Source organism: Notolabrus celidotus, chromosome 18, assembly GCF_009762535.1.
Source record: "Notolabrus celidotus isolate fNotCel1 chromosome 18, fNotCel1.pri, whole genome shotgun sequence".
NCBI lineage: Eukaryota > Metazoa > Chordata > Actinopteri > Labriformes > Labridae > Notolabrus > Notolabrus celidotus.
Window position 1 is genome coordinate 18,913,937 of NC_048289.1, and position 15,248 is coordinate 18,929,184.

A 15,248-nucleotide genomic window follows, 5' to 3' on the forward strand; every position below is an offset into this window, starting at 1 on the left:
GTTTTCCTGCAGAATCATCTATTTTGTGCAGAGCTCAGCAGCCCTATTTCTTTAATCAAACTGCAATACATCTCTGAGTTCAATTAACATTGATCAGCATCATGTTGCCATGATTCCACAGTCTGTTAAAGCTGCTTTAATCTAGTGAATAATTTATATTTTGAACACATATCAGACTCAGAAACATACTGAGAGAGAGCCTGACATCAACAGTCCTTTTCCATTTGATTTCACTACATTACCTGAACACTAGATTGTGCAGAAGTTGTGCTAATCACTTATCAGACCTACTGTTAAGATTTATTACAGATTGAAGAAGTATGAGTCTTATATTCAAGACAAAGTTAAAACACCACACTGCACAAACTCTGTGTTAAACGTAAGTCTCGAATTAAAAGTGTTAACGATGCAGTTAATTAAGGTGGCGAACCGTTAAACATGATTTTTAATTTTTAGATGGATCATAGACTTTTTTCACACTCTATAAAATACAAACTCCTCTTACAAAAATTTGAATCACGTACTGATTTTTATGGCATCAATGTTTTGATTAGAAAAATCAAATCTGTGAGACGGTTTATATTGATTTAACCCGTTCCTTGTCGGTATTAATTTGTATTAACAACAGCCAAGAGCTAAGTGTGATGATGTTGACGACAAAACAAAAAAGAAACTAAAAAAATGAAGCAAAGCTGCTCTTGTATAACAAACTTAGCGCTCTCATTGTTGCTGCATTTAAGATCTGAAATCAATACCATATTATTTTATTTTTTAATCCCATACTGTTTTGTCCATTTTGACACCATAGTTAAGCCTCTGCAGTGACTTCCTACTTCTGCCATGAAGGGGAATAACTACCTCACAACGCTTTTGAACGGCACATTACACTTTAAAACTTCAGATGGCTCAGTTCACAACTCAAAATTAGGCAAGGCAGCTTTATTTGTATAGCGCATTTCATACACGAGGGCAACTCAATGTGCTTTACATTAAAACATTAAAAGCATTGGTAACATTCAGACAAGCATAAAAGAACACAATTGAAATGACAAATATAATAAACAGAAAAGAAAAGGAAAATTAGAATATATTAAAAATTACAATAAAATTTGCATTTAAAGCAAGTTAAAATGAGCTAAGATAGGAAGGCAGTGGCAAATAAAAAAGTCTTAGTCTTTGATTTAAAAGAGGTGAGAGTTGGAGCGGACCTACAGCTTTCAGGGACTGTGTTCCAGATATGTGGTTCATAATGACTTAACGCTGCTGCTTCTTCTTCACCACGTGTCCTTCTGACTCTCTGGACTGAAAGCAGACCAGTACCTGATGACCTCAGAGGTCGAGATGGTTCATACAGGAGCAGCAGATCAGTGTTCAGATCAATGTATTTTGGGCCTAAACCATTCAGTGCTTTATAAACCATCAGCAGGATTTTAAAGTCTATTCTCTGACAGACAGGAAGCCAGTGTAGAGATCTAAGAACTGGAGTGATGTGGTCTACTTTTTTGGTCCTTGTTAGGACTCGAGCAGCAGCATTCTGTATGAGCTGCAGCCATCTGATGGACTTTTTAGGGAGTCCTGTAAAGACACCGTTACAGTAGTCTAGTCTGCTAAAGATAAATGCATGGACAAGTTTTTCTGCATCCTGCTGAGACATAAGTCCTCTAATCCTTGAGATATTTTTTCACAATTGTTATTGTATGTATGTTATTCTATGTAATCTTTCTACCTTCTTCTATCTTACAAAAGCCTAACTAGGGACAGCAGTTGGAGGTTATATCTACTGCGTGAAGATAATGGAAGACCAACTCGGACAGCAAATAGAGGTGACTGTGTCATACACTGTAGATCCTATCAATTCGGCAAATCAGCCCTTTCCATTAGAGCAACAACTGCTTGGAACTCATTAGCGAGTGAAATCAGAGAGTGCTGCAGATTTGCTGAATTAAAGTGTAGGATGAAATCATGGCTAAAATCAACCCAATCATGTACTCATCACACTTAAATATAATTAACTTTATGGTGTAGTGCTTTTAGCTTTTTATATTGTATTATTGTGTTGATAGTTTTGATGTGAATATATCCCTGTTGTTGTATACTGGTTATGTATTATTGTGTAGCTGTTTAAATAATGTACTGTTTGGTTTTAACAGAGGCATTGTCTCTGTCTCCTGCCCAGGGACTACAGATGTAAATTAGCTCATAGCTAACTCTGGTACAACTAATTGGCTGTACGCTGTCCCTGTTGAAATAGACAAATAAATGAATGAAATGAAACAAGCAATAGCTATAATCACTATATGCAAAGCATCAGATACTTAACCCTCCTGTTATTTTGCGGGTCAAATTGACCCTTTTTAAAGTCTATTTTAGGCAATATATGCCTTCCAAACCAGCTAAATGCAGCATAAAATCTGAGTAGCATGTGACAGAAGAGACGTCGTGTTAATTTATCAACATCACTTCATAAAAAATAATAATAATATTTTTTAAATAAAATAAACAAAAATCTATGTGATGTAAAACTATTGTATTTATATTTAGGGCTTTCCAATGTACATTAAAAAAGTTTTAACATTCATTTGAATGAAAAACGAGTGAGTTATCTTCATTGAACCATGATCTGTGAGAATTAAAGAACACCAATGGAATAAATCTTGATTCAAATGGTTAGTAATGACCCAGGAACATTATTGCTGTTCCAGAGAAACGAACATAACAGGAGGGCTAAGCTGTTTGTAACAGGCATAAGTTGTACTATGTAATTTGCATTGTCTTTCTCAAATAGTTTATATAAATAAATAAGTAATATAAAAAGCTTTTTTGAAATGCAAAATGATGGATTTTTTTTTTATGTGATCAAAATACCATTAATCATGATGAAATGTTGAAATGTAGTGATTCATTGTGATTTAAAGTATATCACTTTTTTTTGCTTGGTTGTTTACAGGAAATAAGACATTCTTTTGCAGTAATAGACAAAATCAAGTAGGTAAGATGAAGATTTTAGAAGTTTAAAAATTTGTAACTGCTATCCTATACGTACTGTCTATTACACCTAATGTAACTCTCAGTGCAAAGTTTACCTTGCCAAGGAGGTTATGTTTAGAATACCTTTTGTCTGTTCGAAAACAGGATGTGGAAAAAACACTGAAGCATATTTCATGACACTTTGGGGAAGAATAAAGCAAACCCCAACGAGGAAGCTGTTTCATTTTAGGCAAGATGGACAATATTTGATAAAAATAAAAACACTTTAACGGTTTGTTTCTTGTACAATTCATCTAATTTGATGTGGCGGATAAACGTGCATGGCTGAATACGCTTACTGTCGGTTCCTTCAGTGAAAGCTTCATCTAAATCAAATTGATGTCACATAACTATAAAATAAAGTACACAGTAAGGTACGGTACTTAAGTTTACTTGTTTACCTACCATCTTTGAAAATGTGTTAGCTTCATGGAGCATTTGCACTGATATATATTCATTATTAGTCACACTTGGTTGGCTAATCCTCCTGCAGCTAACCGACAGTGTGTTCTACTCTCCCTGCAGCATCTACATCGCTGCTCTGTTTGGCCTCGAGTCCTCCAAAGAGGGAGCCTGCTTTTCTACTCTGCTAATCAAACCCTGCACATCACCTGTCATATGTTTCTGACCATGTCATTTTTTACATTAATTTACATTGATGCCTAAAAACTACTCAATATTCTTTGCTATATATGTGTACATGTAAATCTGTATGTAAACTATACTAACAGGAAAAAAAATGTAATGCAACCTGTATGTATGCACAAGCTTTGGATGACACGCGTGGGTTGAGTTATTTAGATGTAAAAGAGGTGGCCTCCAACTTGATCCTGTTACAGTAAAATGCCCAATACTTTCTCTGATGAGTGTGCAGTGATCGAAAAGGACACTGCTGAAGGCTCGGCGAGAGCCTGCCATGTCATATCCTCGAGGGATTGTGTGTGCCTCAAAAACACTGAATTTCACAGTGAATTAGCCAGACCAGCTGGTACAGGGAGATATTGATTTTCCAACAGAGTCGAGAGGGAAGGAAGGAAATGTAGCATCCAGACAAGAGGAGAGAAAGAGAGAACGGCGTTATGTGAGAGGAGCCGCACATGAAGAGAGGAGGAACAAAAAGACTGAGTGGAAAAATGTTGGAACCTGGCCGCTGTAACATCATTAGTGCCATCCCCATCAGCTCTTGTTCCTCTCGTGGCATTTATAGTTTGGAGATAATTTTATCCCACTGCTACCCTTTCTCACGTTTCCCACTGACTTAGTCTACTTTACAAAACCCTGGTCAATCCCTTTTCCATTTATAACCTCCACCTTTTTGTCTCTGTTGGTTTGAAAACGGCTTTATCCTCTTTAAACAAGGCGAGAGCTTTGAGGCTAAGCATATTACCAGGACTAAAGGCTGTGCCAACTGACTGAGGGAGACAATTACAGCATCCAGATGCTGTTTAATTCTGCTGACACAATGCATTCTGGGTTAGTCGCTGGCCTATGGAGAGCTCATGCATTTCCATTGACAAACAAATCCACAAACTGTAAAAATGTAATTAACTGTGTAGAAATGTTGTTGCCAGTGGTAAGCCTGGCTACTCAAGAGAGTAACTGCAGCAAAAGAGCAAAGTGAAACAGCGGCATTGAATGTAGAATTACAACTGATAAAGCCAGACTGGCCTGTGATTAAGCAACAATGCTGATTTGATTTTTTCAGTGTAAAGGTCAACACTATGGTGGCCCTGGAGTGCAAATCACAACAACAAATCACAAAACCTAACATCAAAAAAACAAAAACACAACGGCAAATCAGCAATGATCCTGTCACAGCAGATACCTACCTTCACAGTTAAGGCGTTTTTCAACCACAGGAACTTTACCCCGGAACTAGGGACTTTACCCCTGAACTATGTGCATTTCGACCAGAGGAACCAGGGTCTAAATTTAGTTCAGGGGTAGTTAATCTCCCCCTGAAAAGCCCCTGCTTGTGGGGTAGTACTTTTCAAAGAGTTTACACAGTTGCTGAAAAACAGAGGGAGTTCCTGGGAATGCATACTAGATAGGGATGCACGGATCCTACTTTTTAGGTCCCGATACCCATATCGATACCTGGGCTTTGGTATCTGCCAATACCGATACTAGCCTATCCGACCCCGGTATTGATTTAACAATCTCTATTCCTTAATGTGAGGATAGAATCATGTTTGGCAACTTCAGGCTTTTCTGACTTTGTAAACCAAAATAAAGTAAACATTTTTAATTTGACAGTATCATTATTCAAGAGATTATAAATGTGTACCAGCAGTTTGGTGAGTTAATCTTCATAACCAACAGATATTACAATTACAATTCAACCAGGCAAAAAAGGAACAGACCGGCCTGCGCTGATGACGTAGGAGACGCACATGGCTGTTGTAAATACAGAAAAGCATAGAAGTGAGATGAATAGATCTGCCATATGGATCAGCACTATATATCGTCCCTTTGTCACCGATATCCGATCTAGCTTTTTGAGTCCGATCTGGCTGATATCCGATACCAGGATCGGATCGGTGCATCCCTAATACTAGTTTAGTTTTTTATTAAGATTTCAAAATATATTTAATATATTTTTTTTCTCCATACGCCACTGGCCAGATTTGCACAATCTACCCGGGACTTCAGCCCGCAGTCGAAACGCAGACAACAATGGGGGCACAGGAACCTTTTAGTTCAGGGTAAAGTAGTTCTGGGGGCTAAAAGACCCCGGAACTTTTGGTCGAAATGCATCTTTAGAAGTTAATGTTTTGTGTTCTGTTGTTGTGATTTATGTTTTTCCTTTCTAATGTTGTGTTTTCTGATTTGTTGTTTTGATTTGTTGTTGTGTTTTGTACCTCAGGGCCACAGTACAATAAAGAAGTCAAGAGAATGAGAAATACCACCAAAAAACAGCCCAATAAATGGAAGCTGAATGTTTGTGTTTTTATTTTGACCAAATAAGTCAGAGCTTAAGAGTCTTGTGATACAGGTAAACAAATAAACAATGATGATCTGGAAAGAAAATGTGTTTTTGATACATTCCTATGATCATTAAAGTTAGCAAACTAATTCATTACAGTGGGAGTTCCACCCTGTTAACACCAGATGACCACTAATCTGTAGGAGTTATATACCTTCAAGATAAGTGCCACACACTTGTGGAGACACTTAACATTACAATGTATTTCATGTTGGCTTAATGTCTGACTGTTGGTGTTATAAAAGGTGCCAAGTTCCTTTAAGTGAGAGCTACAGTGAAGAGTTCTTACCTTGCCATTACAGGGCTGCTGGGAAAGCTCAGAGGAGCACCAGAGATGGGCCGCCAGCTTACATGCTTTACAGCGCAGCCCCTGCTTTGAGTTCCCTGCATAGACAAAAAATAACTCACTTTAACAAACAGCTATGCTAGCTGGCCAAAGACAGAGGTCAGTACCTGTGTCTGTTTTTAGAAATTAAGACCACCGTGAATGGAGAGACAAGATGCTGTCAGGGAAGAGCTGGGAAGAGGTCTGTTAATTTGTTAATTGTTAATTATTGGTGTAAATTAAAAGTTCACTCCAGTATGTTAAATCTATTTGTGCAGCTTCTTACAGAGAGAAATACTTCACACATAAACACACATGGCAAATTGCCTTTAAGAAATGACCTGTCTGTATAAATGAGGTCAGTTTAAAAAAAACATCAGTGGTGATCATCTTAATTTCAATAAGGACTCTTCCATACAGCATGTGAACAACAAGAAAATACTGTCAGCCCTGGCCTTGAACCGGACTGATCAATGTGCTCTTAATACTGGTCAAAAGGCCACATTACAGTTTGGCTGGCAATCAAGCATTCAGACATCACAAATGGGTCTCCTGTACTCAATCATCCCAATCCTGAATTGATCCTGATTTGCGGGCAGCCAGAGGACTTTAACAACTTGAGCTGAACTGTACATATGGTTCTTTCTATAACATATTCTGAATAAGGTGTAGGTTACCCGGTGTTAGTTTGCTACAGCATGCAAAATACAGTATCAGCCTGGACTTCAAACACAATGTGAAATCATCATTTTTTTACTGTTTCTAGCTTTGGCTGGAGGCTCTACCAAGACAGACCTCCATTCAAGGTGCAGCTGAGAAATGTTAGCATGTTAATTGCAAGACTGTACAACTCCCAGAGGAGGCATGTTAACAAGATTGGTCCACGGAGCTTGCTGTCAATATTTTGAATTAAGACCGTTTCCTGGTAAAGAAGCAGACCCTGTAGGATGTCTGCAGTGAGATTTGTGGATTTTTTCAACGCATAGATCTTTAACCCCAGGAGGACCACAAACAACAGTCTTACCAGAAGGGCTCAACAAGAGGATGTGTTGTTTATGGTTTGGGTAAAACTAACACTTTGAATCTGATTGTAAATCTGAGACATTTTTAGTGATGATATCTTTGCATGGTCACAAATTCAGCCAGAAGCAGTAACCAAAATGTAAAAAAGAAAAAGACTATGCATGCAAATCTCCCATGATTGTATTACTTTTTCATGTGACTGACAAACCTTGGATCATGTGTTTGCATCTCTGGCAGCTGGTTGGCCTACGGAAGACGTGCTCCTGGAAACAGTGAGTCTTGACCGGCTGGCCTTGAGACTTTGGCAGGCCTTTTGAGGTTACAGACAGCGAGGGACTGACGGACGGGGAGTGCGATGACAGTGATGCGTTGGGACTGTTAGAAGGCGAATGGGGGGGAGAGCGCTCATAGGCCAGGGGGGATTCTGAGAAGGGGGGAGGAGATGGTGGAAGTGGGGGTACAGTGATGAGGGCTGTGGGGAGACGGGAATCGCCGTTACTGCGCTGGAAAAAGTTGTCCATGCTTTTGCTGCGCATGACAGATTTGAAGGAGAGGGAGCGCTTCAACCGCTGCAGCTGGAAGACAGAAAGACAAAACAGAGGATGTGTCAATTAATAACTTAAAGTTTCAAGAGACAGGGTACGTACATGTGCTTGAAATCCTTGAAAATGCTTGCATTTTAATGTTGTGTTTTCAAGGTTTGAAAAATGCTTGAAATTGTCATCATATATATTTCACAATTAACAGCAATCTGACTCAACAGATTGATTAGATGGAGAGAAATGAAATAGTCAAATGTAAAAAATAAATAACCGCTCTCCCTGATTGGCTTGCTTGTGTGACATGCTGGTCTGTTGTCATATGTGACATGACCTCGCCCCAAAGAGGACAGTGTGACCCCACGTTAGCCCTACATGTTAATTAGCCTATTATTTGTTGATGCTAACCGCCTGTTTATGCTACATGCTTGGCATGTGTGATGTAGAAGCACTGTGTCATATACGTGTAGGTGGTGTGATGATTTGCTGTACTGCTGTCACCAGCGGGGTGTTTGTAGCTCAGGGCAGGTTATCTCGTCTAAAATTACCGTGTCGTGCCCATAGGCTGTATAAAATATGGACGTAGTATCCGCGACGTCACCCATCTGTTCCTGAGCGCTGATTTGAAGCCAATCGACAGGGGCAGCCATATTGGATATGCAGAACTCAACCAGGCAGAGTGTGACGTAAAAAGGCGGAGTTTGAGCCTCCTAGCCAACTTGTGTTCCCAACCGGGAGTTGGTGATCTTAATATCTTCTGAACCGTTGCGTTAGAAAAAAATTCACCCCCCGTACAGTGTGTGCCGATAGAGAGATTAGCTACGTAGAGCCATGCCGTTTTTTGAACCAGGCTGTAAACATGTTTATTAATGCTGCAAAGATCGTCTTTTTGAATTGGTGTGCATCTGGTGAACAGCCCTGAGCTTCAAACACCCCCGCGAGTGACAGCAGTATCAACAACAATATTAATTTTAACAGAAGAAAAGATGAAAAAAATGAAACTATTTCTCCTTAGAAAAGCATAAGGCTTATGTGCCCTGTTAAGGTCTTAAAATGACATAACTATAGCTGATATAATTTGGCCCACCCAGTGCAAATCTTCATGCCTCTCTTACTGTATGTCTTGAAATTGAAAATTCACCTTAAAAGTCCTCTAAAAGTAATTGAATTTGACCATGAGAAAAGTGTACGAACCCTGAAGAGAGTTGTACACTTTTTTAGTAACCACAAAATAAAGTTCAAGCAAACCATAAGCCATTTAGAGCTAATTTCCCTCTATGTAATAAGATAAGATAAGATACTCCTTTATTCATCCCACAACAGGGAAATTTATGGAGTTACAGCAGCAAACAAGAAGGTGTACAGTACAAGTATTTCAACAAGAATATATATAGAAAAAAAAATGTCCATCAGAGACGTCAGCCACCACCTCCACATGGTCCAGGACTGAGCTGGCCTTCTTAGTTAATCAGAATTTAGCTAAAGTTAAATCCCAGTAAGATAACTTAAATTGATAGATTCAGGCTACTCCCAATTAAATCTGATGTAACTACACTTAAACAGTCCTGAAGAGGCTAAGATTCTGTGATTAATGCTTTATAAATTAAAAATAATGACCAATTTTGATGTTTCCTATGTAGTTACATCTATTTAAGTCATAAAAGTACTTTTTAAGTCCTACAAAGGGTGAAAAATTACTTCTTGTGAACCTGATAGACCAACCATTTCCTTTAATTGTGACATTAAATACAGCTCTAGGTGCCATTTTGAAGCAGGGACAACAGAAATGGCCTTTAAAACAGCAAAAAAAAGGAAAAGAGTCCAGCTGGAGGGGATGTGAATTGTTTGAAAAATCAGTTGGTTTAACAGCAGTCTATTAGCTCTACCCTCTGACTGCCCTTGCCCTGTCAGCCTGGCTTCCGATGTTCCATCTTAAGCTTTTTTTTTTCCACCCTTTTCCTTAGTTCACAAATTTGCCATCCCTAATCCCCGCTCGTCAATACCCCTTAAAATTCACGTTTGATTAGTTTTATTGAGCGGTCTGCATCTCTGCAATTCATGCAGTCAGTGATGCGCAGCAAACACTGTGTTTATCTCTTCATTCCGCCTGCCTCCATTTCCCCACACGCTTACAATTTGGCACTTTCGGTTACGACAAAGGGGGGACTGATAATGAAATCAATTACAGGGAGTTAGGGGCATTAGGATCCAGTGTATGGAAATAATATCAGCGATGGACTCATACATCAAAAAAATGGCCTGGGGGATGAGGGCACGGATGTTAATAGGTTCCTGTTCCTGAGGAGTACCACTTCAATCTACACTGAGCTCATTTGCCGTCTTAGGTGTCTGGGTTGAGGTTCAAAGTTTACTGGTTTCAGTTTGTGAATTCAAAAAACAAACCGTTATGTGTCGTGAATGTTTTTCTGTATGTTTTCATGTGATGTGCACCTCTGAGCTCTGTATCTCACCACTTCAGCCATCTCACTCCTTTGCAGGAAGCTCGATCAATACCATCGAGCAGGTCCTCTTTTTCTTCTTAAAGCTACAGATTCACAGATGCCAATTAGTTTGAGTGATGAAAAGAGTCCTCTCCGTTGACTCATTAGTGAGCGCCTCTCGTAAATGTTTTCCTACAGGGAGCTGAGTCCATGCTTTCCTTAATGGCCTCTTCTTGGCTCGACTGGTGGCCCATTCAGTAATGGATGTTCCTCTCTATTAGATTTTTAACTTGCCTGACTTTGTTAATCTTCTCTGTGGTGAAGGCTCGTCTTTGCACAGGTTTCAGGGGGAAAGGGAGCAATTTCTTTTAGGTACAAAGCAGGTAGCACAAGACGGAAAATCAATACTTTAAACCGCCTTCCTGAGCTTTAACAGAGAGACAAGCAAATAAAAAAAAGTTTTCTGAGGCTAGAAGAATAAAAGATAGTTTTCTGAGGCTAGAAGTATAAAAGATAGTTTCTTGATTAATGTGGTTTACAATTATTCATCATGGTTGCATGGAAATCTGACTTTCATGAGGTTTGGCTTCTGTATTCACTCAGTTCTACTTTAATTAAAACCCTTAATCACCCACAGTCCTCCGCTAATGAAAGCAATAAATATTTGTTGAACAAATTAAATGTAAGTGGATGGTTTAACACTATTTATGAACAGATCTGTTATTCAGCAGTTTCTGTATCTACACTATCCCATTTGTCCTCTTGTTTGAAATCCAGACAAAGTGCTTTATGGCTGTTCCCTAAAAAGATGCAATGTAGTTTCACAGCTGGCAACCGCACTGGACATTATTATAGTCCATCATAAGACCAAGCTAAAATCCACTGAACAGACAGAAAAATGAAGGCGTTCATTTCCTTTAGAGTTCTCAGGTCAGGGGTGTTGTTTAAGTTCTTTTGGGGGCTGCATCACATCATTGTAGGGCTTATATTAATGATGCAGGCTATGATATTTCAGACAAAACCACAGCTGGCTTGCCCTTGATCAGAAAAATCACAAGCATTTCTTTAAGATGGGCCATTTTAATTTGGTTTGATACAATGACTGTGTAGAGAAGGGCCATGGCTAACACTAATGTGGAAATTTCTGAATACAATATCTCAACATGAAACAAATTGGGCAGTAATTCACAATAGATTTAAATAAGCTGAGCTGACTGCTCCCCAAGCACTCGGTCGTATGTTGATACCCAAAGATAAGGAAAAATAGTGCTAAAAACTCATTAATTCCCATGGCAATAACTCAATTAAAGAAGATGCACAAGTGATCTAACTAAGGTTGTCTACAAGTACACCAATGTTATTTTATAATTTGTATTTAAACTGTGATTGTTGTTCACATTGGGCTAGCACTAACTACTAATGTGAAACAGCTACTAAGGGTTGCTTGGATCATTTTGTTGTGTGTGTCTGATGTACCTTTCATGTTGTTGTGTTTTTTAAAGCTGTGCTTTACCACAAATTACCTCTTGGAGGACATTAAAGTTTTCTAAACTAATCTAAACAAGAAGCTATATCAAATAGATTTTGGGGCTGCATCGCAGATCAATCTGATTGCACCAAAGACGTTTTGGTTTTCACCTTCTGATAGTGCCACATTAAAACTGAAGATGAACTTAGAGGCTGTAGACCAAGAAGCCTTTGTGATTGGTAATTTCAGGCTAATCAGAGTAGTGGATCTAGTATACAGGAAACCTTCATTTGATATAGGGGCTATTGGTCTTAGAGTGAGTTGTTAAATAATCAAATTAAGAGCTCTTAGATTTCTATAGTCCACATACAGTACAGTAGTTTCACATTTAAAACCAGGATTGGTTCATTTGATTTGTTTTATGTCCAACAGGCCACAACTACACACTCTAGTTTACAAGTATTGCTTAATAATAAACATACGATATGAGTTATGATGGGCAAATTCTGATTGGTATAACTGACATCATGTAATGCCATAGACTGTGTAAATAATAGACGTAGTATCCGTGACGTCACCCATCTGTTTCTGAAGCACTGTTGTGAAGCCAATCGTTGGCAGGAGCCATATTGGAAATGCTGAAGTCGACCTAACTGCTGTCGAGCGAGTGTGAGGTAAAGAGGCGAGCGTTGAGCATTACTTTTCCCACCTGTCAATCAAGTCAGCTGTGCCTCTCATAATGGAAAACTGGTCATCTTAATTTATTCGAAATTGCCATATTGTGAAAAAAAATCACCCCCATACAGTGTGTGCCGATGGAATGAGCTATTGAGACTACACTTGCTTTTTGTACCAGGCTGTAAACGTGTTTATTTCTGCTGTAAAGATCGTCTTTTTTGAATTTGTGTATATGTGGAGCCAGCCTCAAGTGGACACAAGAAACTGCCGTTTTTAACATTTCTGCATTGGCTTCAATCTTGCGGCCAGAGGTTGCCGCTTGTTTAATGTCCAATGAGAGTGTAACGCCAGTAAGAGGGTTTTTCACCTTAAAGCTGCTGTTGGTAGTCGTGATATAAACATTAGTTCAGAGAGAGATATCGCATGTCAACACTACGCCTCCCCTCTCTGCTCTCGTAACCCCGCCCACAAAAGATCCTTGTGTGCGTTCTATGAGGAAGTAGTGGCTTCCCAGCTAATCAGGACGACGTAATGGGGCCGCCACCCGACCAATCAGGACAGAGGATTGTAGATAAGCTATGATTGGTCCGTCATAACAGGAACAAGGGGAATAATGACATTGCTTTATACATAGGCATTGGAAAACACAGAGATTTCGCAATAGTCTCAAATTACTTCACTTACTGATGAGTACTGATGGGTATTATGACCTTTTCTCCAAACCCAGCGGAAAAAAAGTAACGTTTTTGACACCACTCCTACCAACAGCAGCTTTAAGGCATTTGTATTGATGAAGCAGTTATTAAATACAGCTATTCCAGTCTTATTTATCGGTTATGCACAGAACAAGTATTAAAACTGTAAAACAAATTTACACCTCAATTTTTAGCATCCCAGATTTGTGGCTGCAGAGCATCACACAGGACACTAACTTGATTATCTCTTGCGTCCCAGTTGTTGTATATATATGTTGCCTTGTGTTTTAACAAATGATAGTCTATCAGTTGGTTTAAAAAAGGGAGTGTCTTGTGTTTTCTTATAAACCTTAACAAGCTACCTTAAAATCAAGAGCAGAAAGGAATAGTACAGTTCCAGTGAATGCGAATCTCTGTCCCTCCACAGCACTCTTGTCTCTCTGTGTAACATTTTTGAAAAGTCTATTTATAGATCACAGAACTGGGGACCCATCACACTGTGAACTACTGACAGCAATTAGCTCATCACAGTGCCAGTAGTGTAGTGTACGAGAACAGACTGTGGTTTGAGGAAGAAGAGGAAGTGAACAATAAGAGTAAAGTATAAGAGGCAGTGGAAAAGGAAGAAAGTACAACAGAAGGAGGAAGAGATGGAGGAAACAGCACATGGAGAGAGGAGATGGATTGAAAGTAGCACACCAGGATGCATGAGGTCCCTTTTCTATCACACCTTTAAAGAGAAAAAAAAGGCACGGTGCAGAGACAGAGCCGGCTTCACAGTCTTGTTCTTTGACGATTTTAAAATGAGCACAGAGACGTTTGGTGGGAGTGTCTAAAAATAGACTGTTGTGAGGTATGCTTGGATAAATTAATGATTAAGAGGATGGGGGGAGAAGATGAGGGGGGTTAACAGAAGAGATGCCTGTATACGGCACAAACCCATCCTGCTGCAGCTGCCATGTTTTTCTATGCTGTTTTTGTTTACAACAAAGACGTGATGCAACAATGCTGCTGTGAAGAGGCAGGATCATAAAGGAAAAATCTCCCAGCTAATATTTTACATTAACAAATACTGACGTTTAATACTTCACTAATAAGTTGTGGCTGTGTCTCGTAGCATATTTACTCCTCAGTCAAGTGTAGCATAATAATGTGGAGTCTTCAGGAAAGAGGATTAAACTTTCTAAAAGTGAACACAATGTTCTCCATCTTGATCTACTGCCCCGCTGTGCGTGTCAGTGCAGAGCTATGCAATGAACGATGAAGAATCTTCCACTAAATGGTGGAGACAGCTGACTGCCTTAACTCCACTCAGAGCAGATAGTCATTACAACTCAGACAAAGATTAGGGAGATTAAGAGCAGGGTTCATAAAGCTGTTGTTTGGATTCCTAGTGACAAGAGGACATGAAGTATCATCTGGGAAAATGTATCAATAAGATCCCAAGTACAAGCCAGGAAGTAATCAAACAAACACAGAGACCATGACGGTTATTGGAAGCTACGTAATTTATTGTATTAGTTATAGTAATATACTGGGCACTGTAAGCCTGTATTGATGTTAGGAGAATATTGCCTTGTTGGTGCAGTGCAAGTGAAATGTCTGTGAGAGCACAAGTAAATGCAGTCCAATACTCTTATGTATCGCTTTATTTGCCTTTTAGAGGCCTCTGTTAATCCTCCTGTTATGTTGCGGGTCAAATTGACCCATCTAGAGTTCAAATATAAAAATAAAAATGTGTTAAAGGTATTTTTTCAGTATAAACTTCTTCTGCTTGGCTTAATTAGCGTTATCAACATATAAAATAAAAATGGTTAATTTCACGTATTTGCAAACCCCCCCTGAATGTTTATATTACATATAAACTGTTTGGGTCAATTTGACCCGGCAGTCAAAGTGGAGGCTAAAAAGGGTCAGAAGCAACTTCTACTACTCCATAACCTTGGCCCTAATGTCAAAGTGGGTGGAAGGCTAGCGGTATTCAGAGGTATCTGCCCATGAACTAACTGGTGATGAAGGCTAGCTCAGTCCTGGGCCCTGTGGAGGAGGTGGCTGACAGGAGAATT

At 39.2% G+C, this 15,248-nt stretch overlaps 1 protein-coding gene across 3 annotated transcripts in view; it reads right to left on the reverse strand.

Annotated features, from left to right (window-relative positions):
- Positions 1-15,248, reverse strand: part of LOC117829672 (SH3 and cysteine-rich domain-containing protein 2-like) — a 47,532-nt gene that overhangs the window by 18,783 nt on the left and 13,501 nt on the right. For all 3 annotated transcript variants that reach the window (XM_034707287.1, XM_034707288.1, XM_034707289.1), the window contains 2 exons: positions 7,570-7,936; positions 6,303-6,397 (listed from right to left, as the gene is read on the reverse strand). In XM_034707287.1, coding sequence (XP_034563178.1) covers positions 6,303-6,397; positions 7,570-7,936 — 462 coding nt within the window. The remainder of the gene's footprint in view (positions 1-6,302; positions 6,398-7,569; positions 7,937-15,248) is intronic.